The following is a 14,138-nucleotide window of genomic DNA, read 5'->3' as shown; positions in this document are numbered from 1 at the left end:
CCTATCAGCTTCTCTTTCTAAATTCTCTCTTATCTCTTATCATATTAACTTGAGGACGTCAGTCTAGAAGGTTGTTGTGGAGCTGGTCTGACAACTCTCTGTGGGCGGAACAGTGAAATCAAAACGGGTCTTTGTCTCCGGACAAGTGTGAAGCAGCTGTCAGGGGGTTACCAAGAGCTCTCGCCCCTTCACTGACCCTCTTAACCAGGAGAGCATGTGCACTAATCTTTAGACGTGTGGCTGAACACTGGTAATATCTTTGTGTTTTCATTTCATCAAGCAGGCTTTAGTTCAGCATCAGTGTCGACTTCAGCATAAATGATCATAAAGTGCATCAACACATGTCACATCGACAGAATCATAAACACATCCCACCAAAGTACACACTAGTATCTCCACTCACTGTTCAGGTGTTAACTCACATTAAACTTTTTGTTTGTGTGTCTGTCAGTTCGTCTCAAGCCTTGAACGTCATATTTACAAGTCTGTATCTTTGTTGTCACAATTAAAAATATGACCATTCTATGAGTATTTCTAATTACTTTCAACTTTGATTCTGTATAAACGTGTTACACAGAAGTAGTTTTACCTTTTATTTCTGTTGGAATATTTAAATGTATCTCTCAGGCTTTGATCCTATCACAGTGAAGGTCCTGGGATCAACTCAGGCCATGCCATTCTGTGGATGCTAACTCACAGACATCTTACTGCTGTGACATCAGGAAGTGATGTGTAATTTGTTGGTTGTGAAAAAAGAAGATGTATGCATTAGAAACAAATCTCAGATAAGCTTGATGGTAAAATTATAAACCACACTGTTATATAGTAGTTCACATGTTCAGGCTCCATTTATAATCATTCACTATCGATGCATGTTGTTAAGCCCATATCATAAACTATGATAAGATTTTGTCCTTTTGCATTATTGATTAACTTCGATATTGCTATTGTTATTTTTTTTATCTATTTTTTTTTTTTCGAGTTAAATGGACATTTCTTTTCACTCTCTTTACTGCCCTCTGTTGGTCATGATGATACATTGTAAACCCGCTCACCTTAGGTCAAATTATTAATTAAATTGCCTAAAAGACGGGCCACAAATTAAAATAAATATATTTAAAAATGAATCAAGGAAGGAATATAAAGGAATTATGTTGTATTGATAATGTATTGATAATGTTTTGATTTATGTTAGTTTATTCATTTATTTTTTAATGAATTTATTCTCAACATAAATATGAACATTTTTAAAAGGCCTTTGGTCGAGATATGATGATGAAACCCGAGATAAAAATAAATGACTTCTTAATAGAATACAACTGAACTAAACGACTGAATGGAGAAAGAATAGAAGGAAAAAAGGCAAACAAAAGGTATAGTTCATATAGTTCTTCGACAATAGATTTAAAAAACGAATTTCATATTTAAATTTGTGTTTGAAATATGTTTGTTTAATTGTTGTCAGTCAATATGATTGGGATCCCTCTACACAAGACCTGGGCAAAGTCTGGCCTGGGGGCCACATACAGCCCTTAGATGACATTTTTTTGTCCCTTGTGAGGCCACATTCAACATGTCATTTGTATAATTTCTATAGTTTCATTTCTATCATAGTTTTTAGTTCACCTTTTTTTCAAGTCGTTTTTTCTTTTCTTTTTATAGGATGTCTTTTGCCATTTTGTGCCTTTTTTTATTTTTTATTTAAATGTCCCTCTTTTTTTTCTGTGGCTTGACGGCCCCCACTGCAGTTGCAGTATATATAATGAGGCCCAAACTAAAAATTCAATTTAACCACCACTTCTCTACAATTTCTACTGTCCAGCAGGGGGCAGTATAGAAAGTTTTGAGGTAACAGGCAATTTGATTGTTTTTTCTGTTCAGGATTATAATGTTCTTTTCTTTTGAATTATGACAAGATCACAAGAGTCTCTTTTTGACAGGGCACAGCAGACACATGTTGACATGAGTGTATTGTAACTACACACAGGTATGAGGAACATTTTTATCTGGAATAGATTGTTGTGTTAGGAATGCGGACACGTTGTTAATTCTTCAAATTTAAATTGTGAGTCGAGGCACCTTATTCTCTTTAAACATTTGGACATGAAACACACTTCATCACTGACTTTCTTTTCATTTTATTTTTCATTTTTGTTGAAAACCAGGATGAACTATCAAAATGTTTTGTTGTATTATTGATACATATTAAACCCATATCATAAACTATGTTAAAGATTTTGTCTTTGCATTATTGAGTAACTTCGATATTGCTGTTATTTTTAAAATCTATTTTGATTGTTTTTTCGAGTTGAAAGGGCATTTATTTTCACTCTCTTTACTGCTCTCTGTTGGTCATGATGATACATTGTAAACCCACTCACCTTAGGTCAAATTGTTAATTAAATTGCCTGAAAGACGGGCCACAAATTAAAATAAATATATTTAAAAATAAATCTAATGATGGAATTATGTTGTATTGATAATATTCTTATTGATGTTAGTTTATTAATTAATTTTTAAATTAATTTATTCTCAACATAAATATTAACATTTTTAAAAGGCCTTTTGGTCGAGATATGATAACATGTTCCGTCACTCATCAAAAACCTGAGATAAAAATAAATGACTTCTTAATAGAATACAACTGGAGAAAGAATAGAAGGAAAAAGGCAAACAAAAGGTAAAGTACATATATTTCTTCGCGTGATAATGACAGTAGATTTAAAAGGTCATACCTAAAATGTCAAACTGAGGCCACATTCAACATGTCATTTGTAGAATTTCTATCGTTTAATTTCTATCATAGTTTTTAGTTTAACTTTTTTTTTCAAGTATTTTTTTTCTTTTTTATAGGATGTCTTTTGCCATTTTTGTGCCTTTTTTTGAATCCTTTTTTTTATCCTTTTTTAAAAAAAAATATTTAAATGTCCCTCTTTTTTCAAGTCTCTCTTTCTGTGGCTTGACGGCAGTTGCAGTATATATAATGAGGCCCAAACTAAAAATTCAATTTAACCACCACTTCTCTACAATTTCTACTGTCCAGCAGGGGGCAGTATAGAAAGTTTTGAGGTAACAGGCAATTTGATTGTTTTTTCTGTTCAGGATTATAATGTTCTTTTCTTTTGAATTATGACAAGATCACAAGAGTCTCTTTTTGACAGGGCACAGCAGACACATGTTGACATGAGTGTATTGTAACTACACACAGGTATGAGGAACATTTTTATCTGGAATAGATTGTTGTGTTAGGAATGCGGACACGTTGTTAATTCTTCAAATTTAAATTGTGAGTCGAGGCACCTTATTCTCTTTAAACATTTGGACATGAAACACACTTCATCACTGACTTTCTTTTCATTTTATTTTTCATTTTTGTTGAAAACCAGGATGAACTATCAAAATGTTTTGTTGTATTATTGATACATATTAAACCCATATCATAAACTATGTTAAAGATTTTGTCTTTGCATTATTGAGTAACTTCGATATTGCTGTTATTTTTAAAATCTATTTTGATTGTTTTTTCGAGTTGAAAGGGCATTTATTTTCACTCTCTTTACTGCTCTCTGTTGGTCATGATGATACATTGTAAACCCACTCACCTTAGGTCAAATTGTTAATTAAATTGCCTGAAAGACGGGCCACAAATTAAAATAAATATATTTAAAAATAAATCTAATGATGGAATTATGTTGTATTGATAATATTCTTATTGATGTTAGTTTATTAATTAATTTTTAAATTAATTTATTCTCAACATAAATATTAACATTTTTAAAAGGCCTTTTGGTCGAGATATGATAACATGTTCCGTCACTCATCAAAAACCTGAGATAAAAATAAATGACTTCTTAATAGAATACAACTGGAGAAAGAATAGAAGGAAAAAGGCAAACAAAAGGTAAAGTACATATATTTCTTCGCGTGATAATGACAGTAGATTTAAAAGGTCATACCTAAAATGTCAAACTGAGGCCACATTCAACATGTCATTTGTAGAATTTCTATCGTTTAATTTCTATCATAGTTTTTAGTTTAACTTTTTTTTTCAAGTATTTTTTTTCTTTTTTATAGGATGTCTTTTGCCATTTTTGTGCCTTTTTTTGAATCCTTTTTTTTTATCCTTTTTAAAAAAAAATTATTTAAATGTCCCTCTTTTTTCAAGTCTCTTTTTCTGTGGCTTGACGGCAGTTGCAGTATATATAATGAGGCCCAAACTAAAAATTCAATTTAACCACCACTTCTCTACAATTTCTACTGTCCAGCAGGGGGCAGTATAGAAAGTTTTGAGGTAACAGGCATTTTGATTGTTTTTTCTGTTCAGGATTATAATGTTCTTTTCTTTTGAATTATGACAAGATCACAAGAGTCTCTTTTTGACAGGGCACAGCAGACACATGTTGACATGAGTGTATTGTAACTACACACAGGTATGAGGAACATTTTTATCTGGAATAGATTGTTGTGTTAGGAATGCGGACACGTTGTTAATTCTTCAAATTTAAATTGTGAGTCGAGGCACCTTATTCTCTTTAAACATTTGGACATGAAACACACTTCATCACTGACTTTCTTTTCATTTTATTTTTCATTTTTGTTGAAAACCAGGATGAACTATCAAAATGTTTTGTTGTATTATTGATACATGTTAAACCCATATCATAAACTATGTTAAAGATTTTGTCTTTGCATTATTGAGTAACTTCGATATTGCTGTTATTTTTAAAATCTATTTTGATTGTTTTTTCGAGTTGAAAGGGCATTTATTTTCACTCTCTTTACTGCTCTCTGTTGGTCATGATGATACATTGTAAACCCACTCACCTTAGGTCAAATTGTTAATTAAATTGCCTGAAAGACGGGCCACAAATTAAAATAAATATATTTAAAAATAAATCTAATGACGGAATTATGTTGTATTGATAATATTCTTATTGATGTTAGTTTATTAATTAATTTTTAAATTAATTTATTCTCAACATAAATATTAACATTTTTAAAAGGCCTTTTGGTCGAGATATGATAACATGTTCCGTCACTCATCAAAAACCTGAGATAAAAATAAATGACTTCTTAATAGAATACAACTGGAGAAAGAATAGAAGGAAAAAGGCAAACAAAAGGTAAAGTACATATATTTCTTCGCGTGATAATGACAGTAGATTTAAAAGGTCATACCTAAAATGTCAAACTGAGGCCACATTCAACATGTCATTTGTAGAATTTCTATCGTTTAATTTCTATCATAGTTTTTAGTTTAACTTTTTTTTTCAAGTATTTTTTTTCTTTTTTATAGGATGTCTTTTGCCATTTTTGTGCCTTTTTTTGAATCCTTTTTTTTATCCTTTTTTAAAAAAAAATATTTAAATGTCCCTCTTTTTTCAAGTCTCTCTTTCTGTGGCTTGACGGCAGTTGCAGTATATATAATGAGGCCCAAACTAAAAATTCAATTTAACCACCACTTCTCTACAATTTCTACTGTCCAGCAGGGGGCAGTATAGAAAGTTTTGAGGTAACAGGCAATTTGATTGTTTTTTCTGTTCAGGATTATAATGTTCTTTTCTTTTGAATTATGACAAGATCACAAGAGTCTCTTTTTGACAGGGCACAGCAGACACATGTTGACATGAGTGTATTGTAACTACACACAGGTATGAGGAACATTTTTATCTGGAATAGATTGTTGTGTTAGGAATGCGGACACGTTGTTAATTCTTCAAATTTAAATTGTGAGTCGAGGCACCTTATTCTCTTTAAACATTTGGACATGAAACACACTTCATCACTGACTTTCTTTTCATTTTATTTTTCATTTTTGTTGAAAACCAGGATGAACTATCAAAATGTTTTGTTGTATTATTGATACATATTAAACCCATATCATAAACTATGTTAAAGATTTTGTCTTTGCATTATTGAGTAACTTCGATATTGCTGTTATTTTTAAAATCTATTTTGATTGTTTTTTCGAGTTGAAAGGGCATTTATTTTCACTCTCTTTACTGCTCTCTGTTGGTCATGATGATACATTGTAAACCCACTCACCTTAGGTCAAATTGTTAATTAAATTGCCTGAAAGACGGGCCACAAATTAAAATAAATATATTTAAAAATAAATCTAATGATGGAATTATGTTGTATTGATAATATTCTTATTGATGTTAGTTTATTAATTAATTTTTAAATTAATTTATTCTCAACATAAATATTAACATTTTTAAAAGGCCTTTTGGTCGAGATATGATAACATGTTCCGTCACTCATCAAAAACCTGAGATAAAAATAAATGACTTCTTAATAGAATACAACTGGAGAAAGAATAGAAGGAAAAAGGCAAACAAAAGGTAAAGTACAGATATTTCTTCGCGTGATAATGACAGTAGATTTAAAAGGTCATACCTAAAATGTCAAACTGAGGCCACATTCAACATGTCATTTGTAGAATTTCTATCGTTTAATTTCTATCATAGTTTTTAGTTTAACTTTTTTTTTCAAGTATTTTTTTTCTTTTTTATAGGATGTCTTTTGCCATTTTTGTGCCTTTTTTTGAATCCTTTTTTTTTATCCTTTTTAAAAAAAAATTATTTAAATGTCCCTCTTTTTTCAAGTCTCTCTTTCTGTGGCTTGACGGCAGTTGCAGTATATATAATGAGGCCCAAACTAAAAATTCAATTTAACCACCACTTCTCTACAATTTCTACTGTCCAGCAGGGGGCAGTATAGAAAGTTTTGAGGTAACAGGCATTTTGATTGTTTTTTCTGTTCAGGATTATAATGTTCTTTTCTTTTGAATTATGACAAGATCACAAGAGTCTCTTTTTGACAGGGCACAGCAGACACATGTTGACATGAGTGTATTGTAACTACACACAGGTATGAGGAACATTTTTATCTGGAATAGATTGTTGTGTTAGGAATGCGGACACGTTGTTAATTCTTCAAATTTAAATTGTGAGTCGAGGCACCTTATTCTCTTTAAACATTTGGACATGAAACACACTTCATCACTGACTTTCTTTTCATTTTATTTTTCATTTTTGTTGAAAACCAGGATGAACTATCAAAATGTTTTGTTGTATTATTGATACATGTTAAACCCATATCATAAACTATGTTAAAGATTTTGTCTTTGCATTATTGAGTAACTTCGATATTGCTGTTATTTTTAAAATCTATTTTGATTGTTTTTTCGAGTTGAAAGGGCATTTATTTTCACTCTCTTTACTGCTCTCTGTTGGTCATGATGATACATTGTAAACCCACTCACCTTAGGTCAAATTGTTAATTAAATTGCCTGAAAGACGGGCCACAAATTAAAATAAATATATTTAAAAATAAATCTAATGATGGAATTATGTTGTATTGATAATATTCTTATTGATGTTAGTTTATTAATTAATTTTTAAATTAATTTATTCTCAACATAAATATTAACATTTTTAAAAGGCCTTTTGGTCGAGATATGATAACATGTTCCATCACTCATCAAAAACCTGAGATAAAAATAAATGACTTCTTAATAGAATACAACTGGAGAAAGAATAGAAGGAAAAAGGCAAACAAAAGGTAAAGTACAGATATTTCTTCGCGTGATAATGACAGTAGATTTAAAAGGTCATACCTAAAATGTCAAACTGAGGCCACATTCAACATGTCATTTGTAGAATTTCTATCGTTTAATTTCTATCATAGTTTTTAGTTTAACTTTTTTTTTCAAGTATTTTTTTTTCTTTTTTATAGGATGTCTTTTGCCATTTTTGTGCCTTTTTTTGAATCCTTTTTTTTATCCTTTTTAAAAAAAATTTATTTAAATGTCCCTCTTTTTTCAAGTCTCTCTTTCTGTGGCTTGACGGCAGTTGCAGTATATATAATGAGGCCCAAACTAAAAATTCAATTTAACCACCACTTCTCTACAATTTCTACTGTCCAGCAGGGGGCAGTATAGAAAGTTTTGAGGTAACAGGCATTTTGATTGTTTTTTCTGTTCAGGATTATAATGTTCTTTTCTTTTGAATTATGACAAGATCACAAGAGTCTCTTTTTGACAGGGCACAGCAGACACATGTTGATATGAGTGTATTGTAACTACACACACGTATGAGGAACATTTTTATTTGGAATAGATTGTTGTGTTAGGAATGCGGACACGTTGTTAATTCTTCAAATTTAAATTGTGAGTCGAGGCACCTTATTCTCTTTAAACATTTGGACATGAAACACACTTCATCACTGACTTTCTTTTCATTTTATTTTTCATTTTTGTTGAAAACCAGGATGAACTATCAAAATGTTTTGTCAGACGTCAGGAGTGCCGCCGTCAACGGCTCCATAGAAACCATCACGTTCTGGCAGAAGTCTGTCTCTGGCGCCCACCGTCAGACAACAAGTCACACAGAAGAAGCAACAACAACCCAACGGTAGCACGACCAAGACCACCCAGATCAGCGTGGTGACAGCGAAGGCAAACTGGTACACGGTTGGTGGGCAGTAGCCGACCTGTCCGGGGACATAGTCGGGTGGATAGACTTGATAAACCCAGACTGTGCCTGCAGGGACAACATGTGTCAGGAAGTAAATCAAAGGTTCGGGGCAACCATTATTGAACCTCCACTAAGCAGCTCAGGATCTGAGAAATTATCCCCAAAACTTCTAAGGCTGGGGTCAGACTGGAGCAGTAGGGGGAGGTGACAACAGCATCACACATTACCTGCTACGAACCAACAGGTGGTGAAGATGTGCAGCAAGACCACAAAGATGGAGGCCAACGTGTTGACGACACCTCCCTCCCAAATGTTGACGGTGTACAGCAGCAACATGGACATGAGCGAGCACACGCCCAGCACCAACAGGTAGACCGGAATCAAGGGCTGCACCGGACAACTTCTCAGATGAGTCGCCCCTGGTGACGCACATGATGGAAGACCGGAAGTAGTTTGAGAAGATTGACACATGCAAGTTCAGTGACCTAAGGTGATGCATTTTATACGTTGAAATACACTTGGAAACGAGATGAACCTAAATAAGCTTCACACTTACTGAACTAGATAGAGATAGATACATTATTGAAATGATTTTGTGCAGCAGCAATAACACATTCATCCAGACAAGAGTTCTATTGTAGCATCTATCTATCAAACCACCCTAAATTCGCTCATATAAAATAATAAATGTAACCCAAAAACTGATAATGGGACTAACTGATGAAAAAGAATGCTTGGAATGCCAAAAAGCTTTGTCAGTACAATGCTATAGCTATTGATGCAATTATTATTCTCTAATGATTACAAAAAAGTAATGCAAATTATTAAGTGACATCCTAAATAGAGCTAGAATAGAGCTAAAAGCAAAAGAATACAATCAAAAAGGAAAAGAAAAGAAAGAAAATAGAAAATTAGTCCTCAGAAAAGGATCTTTGAATACTTAAGAGTTAAAAAGTGTTGTAAATGATGGCACAATAGTATCATTCCTGTTTGTTTTATGCATCTTGGCCTTTTGAATTTATATTTTAACTGTGTATTGTTTTTGATTGTTAAAGCACTTTTTGACCCTGGTCTAGAAAGGCTCTTTACAAAAAACCTTTACTTACCAACACCAATGGCAGCGATCATCATCATCCACCATATGACATTCACCACTACTGCAGACACAACATCAGTTAAAGTACAGGAAAAAAATAAAAACAGCAACAACGTCTCACCAACTGTTGAAATAAGCACGCCACCGTGAGGCTTCCATGCCAGCAGCGCACCAGGGTTCATGCCTGCATCAGAGATACATGGCCATCAACCAAACACCTGAGAGTAAGCGGCACATTTTGATTTTCCTCATTACCTGCCACTGTCCAGTTAAAGATACTTGAAATGATGCTGGAACGAATGTTTGCGTTTCATCTGCTGCTACTCTAGCAGGATGTTGGCACAGCTTCTTTCTACATGCGTGTCGCAACGTTCTCGGCTTCAAATAAAACAGGAAGTCATGATAAAGTCTGTTATCTGATCAATACTTCAAGTGTTTATGATGTCCTCTTTCACTGCAGTTACTTTTAGTCCATTAGACTTTAATCTCAATTCAATATCATTTACCACTCAGGGGAAAGTTCTTTTGGCAACTGGGAAGGACGTCATTTTCCATGTTTAAATGATCTCATGTGGTTAAACAATAAGTGCAGATATCTCCATCAATGAAGATGCAACATCATTTATTTATCCTTTATTTCACTTTTCAAGCTGGAAATCAATGATGATCTGAATGAGGGGAGCAGCAGGGAAGTCCATGCAGATGATTCCGAAGCGTTGGTTCAGGTCGGCCATCTTGAGCAGCAGGTAGTCGTACAGCTGCGGGTTGACCCTCTGAGCGACGGCCCGCGGGTGAGCCAGAACACCGGCCCCGCTGCTGTAGGTGAGGAACATCTGGCCCATGTCTCCGGTCGGTGCTGCCTCCAGGTGGTGGTAAACACTCCGCCATTTATCCTCCACCTGAGCCAGAGTGGGAACCTGCAGTGGCCAGTCAGAGGATGGAGAGATCACCGCAACCACTAGTGGTTAAAATATGTACCACACTCAAGGATGAACTAAAATCTATTGTGACCCTGTAACATTAACATTTCAAGGCTTTTTTGGCCAGTAAATCTGGAGAGACAATGTAAAATAATAATAAATAGTCCAAAAAACATCAGTGAAGCTCGAGGCTTGGGGGCCTAATAAGGCCCACCAAATCATTGTATGTGGCCCACTGGATGGTTGACTCACAATAGATTTATAATAATGTTGATATGGGGATGTCACTGTTTAAGATAAGGACCAGAGTTCATAGATTGTTTTCAAGTAAAGTGATGTTAAATGAATTTGACAGGAATAATCAAGATAATTCTGTAAATAAAACAGATGATGTTCATCGAGGTCAACAGTTTAGAAAAACTACAGCAAATATATTTTTAAAAAGGCCCAGACTTGAGTTGAAAATAAGTCACTCCTGAATTCATTGCATTAAATACAATTGAATCATTTTATATGAAAATGTATGTTAATGTGCATGTTTTCAGAAAAAGACAATACCTTATAGCAGGAATCTGAATGTAACAAACCTCCAATAAGCTGCTTTTATTTCTTGGTGACCAACCTTTTATAATTGCTGTGTATTTTACATTTTCTGGTTAACAGAGGCTTGTGGACATTCAAATTCCTATGAAGGCCATCACTAATCACAGAAACACTGATTTTAAAATGTATAGGAGGAAGAAATGTCGTACCTTCCAGTCGTCAGCGATGTCCAGGGAATCATACCTCATGCCCAAGTCTGGCCCAGGGAAGTTCTGCAGCATGACGAGTTTCCCCCGGGCCTCCCCCATAGTGGGCACACGTCTGCTGTGCCACAGCAGGTCCCAGTGAGCAAAGCGGTGAATAAAGTCCACCACGATACCGTAGATGTCGTTGGTCTCACTGAACTCCTCCTTCAGTCGCATCAGCACCGTCTCACTGGGATACCGTTTGAGGAAGTCGGCTACGCCCTCCAGCACCTGGCCAAAGTGCGCCCACTGGTACGACACCCCGTGGTGGATGGTAAGATTCCCATTGATGTGTCGGACCCGGACGTCCAAGAAGCGGACGCCGGCACGCAGCTGCGAGGCCAAGCTCCAAGTCTGACATTCGGCGTACACGCCGCCGTAGAACGCCATCGTGTTGTGAGTCCCCGGCATGGTGACCTCGGAGAGAGGTCGATCATCTGGGATCTTGGTCATCCAGGAAGGGTTGAGGGATTCGGGGTTTGGGGTGTCATCATAATCTGGTCTCTGGATGGCACCATGGCACAGACCAGTGACTCTACAACAGAAGGTGGTCACAAGAAGGGAAGAAATAAACAAAAATACATTTAAACCATTAAAAAATAACACACACATACATATATATATATATATATATATATATATATACACGGTACACACACACACACCCAATGTTCAGGAAATAAGCAGTTTAGAAATTTAAAATATTTAAAGTCAATACCATAAAAAGAACAAACATACATGTGCCAAGATGGTTTAAGAAAATGTAATAATTGATATTAAAAACACATCTATACATGAACATTTTGTAAAATATGTGCAGCAATGTTACATTCATTTAAAAAAAAAAATCTAGAACTACATTCTATGATGCGTTTATTCATTTACAATTGTGTTTTCGTGAATAAATACTAGTTAAATAAACAAGAGTTGTGTTAGTGTTGTAGAGGTCTGGTGTAGAAGCTCTCAGTCCAGAGACAAGCGACTTGACGACTCAATTGGCCTCAGGTGTTCCTCGTCAGGAAGGTAAGCAGCAGACAATGCTTTGACAAATTTAAGATTTTTCCTTACATACCCGATCATGACCATTAGTGTGAAACACAATTTCTGCATTTTCATTTTTTCCTGAAAAAAAATATGGGGGGGAAATGAGAATTAACCCAATGAAAATGAACATTTGAGTTTAATAAATGATCTTTCAGAGCCTTTACTATTTTTTCTATTAAAAATCACAATTATTTGTAGCTGTAGATGTGAAGCTGAAAATCTGGAAAGTTAACCGCGATTATATCTGAACAATATAATTCTAATCCAATTAAACACACAATAAAGCATAAAAAAGTGGTTCAGATAAAGGTGGAGCCCATTTCATGAGCCGCTCTCGTTTCAATAGCAGGCTTAACCTTTCTAATCCCAAAACCAGTGCTGAGTCAAACCTGCTGATGCATCAACAAACTCTTGCTGTTTTACCTCAGTCCAGACCAGGAGCAGCAGAGACGGACACGGGGCCACAACCAAATGACACAATCAGTCGCTTCACCTGGAACGTTATAGTGGGAAAAACCAGAGTGGAACAGCTGTGTGTGTATTTTTTTTTATATGTGTGAGTGTGTTTGTGTGTATTTGTATGTGTGTCCAGTGTATGCTTTTGTGATATTTTTCAAGCATGTGTGTATGCCTGTTTGTGTGTGTGTTTGTGGCACAAGAATTGCTTAAAAGTATTTTAATTTGACAAACTATATAGTTGACAAATGTAAAGTAAGAGTGATGTGCAGGTGCTGCTTACTTCTTGGGTAGTTTTAAACTTTAAGTTCTTCTACTAAAGTAGACGTTTTTCATCTTTTACACACTTAGTTTTTTGTTAAAATCTGTTTATTAGTTGATTATTTAAGTTTTGTTGATTATTAATTTAATTTTTAATGTCCTTACATTGTTTACTTCATGTTTTGCATCGTGGGTCTAAAAGGACCACAATTTCATGTATGCTGTATGTCTTGATACATGTATATTTGACAAATAAAAGAACTTGAACTTGATTAACACCATGACTTATATTCAATATATAACTAAAAATAATAATAAGGAAATTATTCAATTATTTGACTGAAAATTTTATTTGGAATTAGTTGAAAATTAAGTTTCCCCTTCAAATATTTTTCAGATCTTGACACGATTAGCGTTCATTTTAAGAGTAAGAATTTGTGAAAGAAGCTTCCTTTGTTTACTGAAAAAATCAACAGATGTGTGTTTCCCTCATGCCACAAGGGAAAAGCTTACACATTACACACGACCCGTGACCTCCAACTTCAAGTAATATTTGGTCAGTTGTAAATAGAGGCCAGATGAGGTGAATTCAAATGTTTGCATAGGAAAATATTCAAAAATTTCACTTTTAGACATGATTTTCTCTTTTTTTTCTTCTTTTTATTCCGGATATGTTTTTGTGCTGCTAATGATACTGAGATTATTATTAGTTTTAATGTGAGATACAAACCACATCTAAAGGATTTTATTCATATTACTCGAAATATATTACTGAATGGCCTATTTTCATGTTCCATAAATCTATTATATGTAGGTTTCTGTTGAAAATTATATGTATGCTATTTGCTCTCCATCTTGGGTAGTTTTAAACTTCAAGTTCTTCTACTAAAGTAGAAGTTTCCATCTTTTACACACTAAGTTTTTTGTTAAAATCTGTTTATTAGTTGATTATTTAAGTTTTGTTGATTATTTATTTAATTGTTAATGTCCTTACATTGTTTAATTCATGTTTTGCATCGTGGGTCTTGATACATGTATATTTGAAAAATAAAAGAATTTAAATTTGAACTTGATTAACACCATGACTTATATT

General features: G+C 34.1%; 2 protein-coding genes across 3 annotated transcripts; both read right to left on the bottom strand.

Annotated features, from left to right (window-relative positions):
- Nucleotides 1–8,230: 8,230 nt before the first annotated feature.
- LOC148084596 (transmembrane protein 272-like) lies at nucleotides 8,231–9,921 on the bottom strand. Of its 2 annotated transcripts, none has more exons than XM_087785976.1 (5): nucleotides 9,832–9,921; nucleotides 9,698–9,760; nucleotides 9,587–9,637; nucleotides 8,708–8,899; nucleotides 8,231–8,546 (listed from the first exon to the last, which is right to left on the bottom strand). In XM_087785976.1, exons 2-5 carry the CDS (start codon nucleotides 9,756–9,758, stop codon nucleotides 8,296–8,298), a joined length of 555 nt encoding a protein of 184 aa, XP_087642102.1. In that variant the 5' UTR covers nucleotides 9,759–9,760; nucleotides 9,832–9,921; the 3' UTR covers nucleotides 8,231–8,295. The 2 variants fall into 2 exon arrangements, with proteins under 2 accessions (XP_087642102.1, XP_087642103.1); XM_087785977.1 differs by having other exon boundaries at nucleotides 9,587–9,634.
- Nucleotides 9,922–10,181: 260 nt separating this feature from the next.
- LOC148084595 (uncharacterized) lies at nucleotides 10,182–13,143 on the bottom strand. The gene is made up of 4 exons (XM_087785975.1): nucleotides 12,752–13,143; nucleotides 12,357–12,406; nucleotides 11,249–11,819; nucleotides 10,182–10,493 (listed from the first exon to the last, which is right to left on the bottom strand). Exons 2-4 carry the CDS (start codon nucleotides 12,398–12,400, stop codon nucleotides 10,215–10,217), a joined length of 894 nt encoding a protein of 297 aa, XP_087642101.1. The 5' UTR covers nucleotides 12,401–12,406; nucleotides 12,752–13,143; the 3' UTR covers nucleotides 10,182–10,214.
- Nucleotides 13,144–14,138: the final 995 nt, after the last annotated feature.

The sequence above is a fragment of the Callionymus lyra genome, chromosome 3, assembly GCF_982586985.1.
Source record: "Callionymus lyra chromosome 3, fCalLyr1.hap1.1, whole genome shotgun sequence".
Lineage (NCBI taxonomy): Eukaryota > Metazoa > Chordata > Actinopteri > Syngnathiformes > Callionymidae > Callionymus > Callionymus lyra.
Note: the sequence above shows the minus strand (reverse complement) of the source record. Positions and strands in the feature narration are given on the sequence as shown.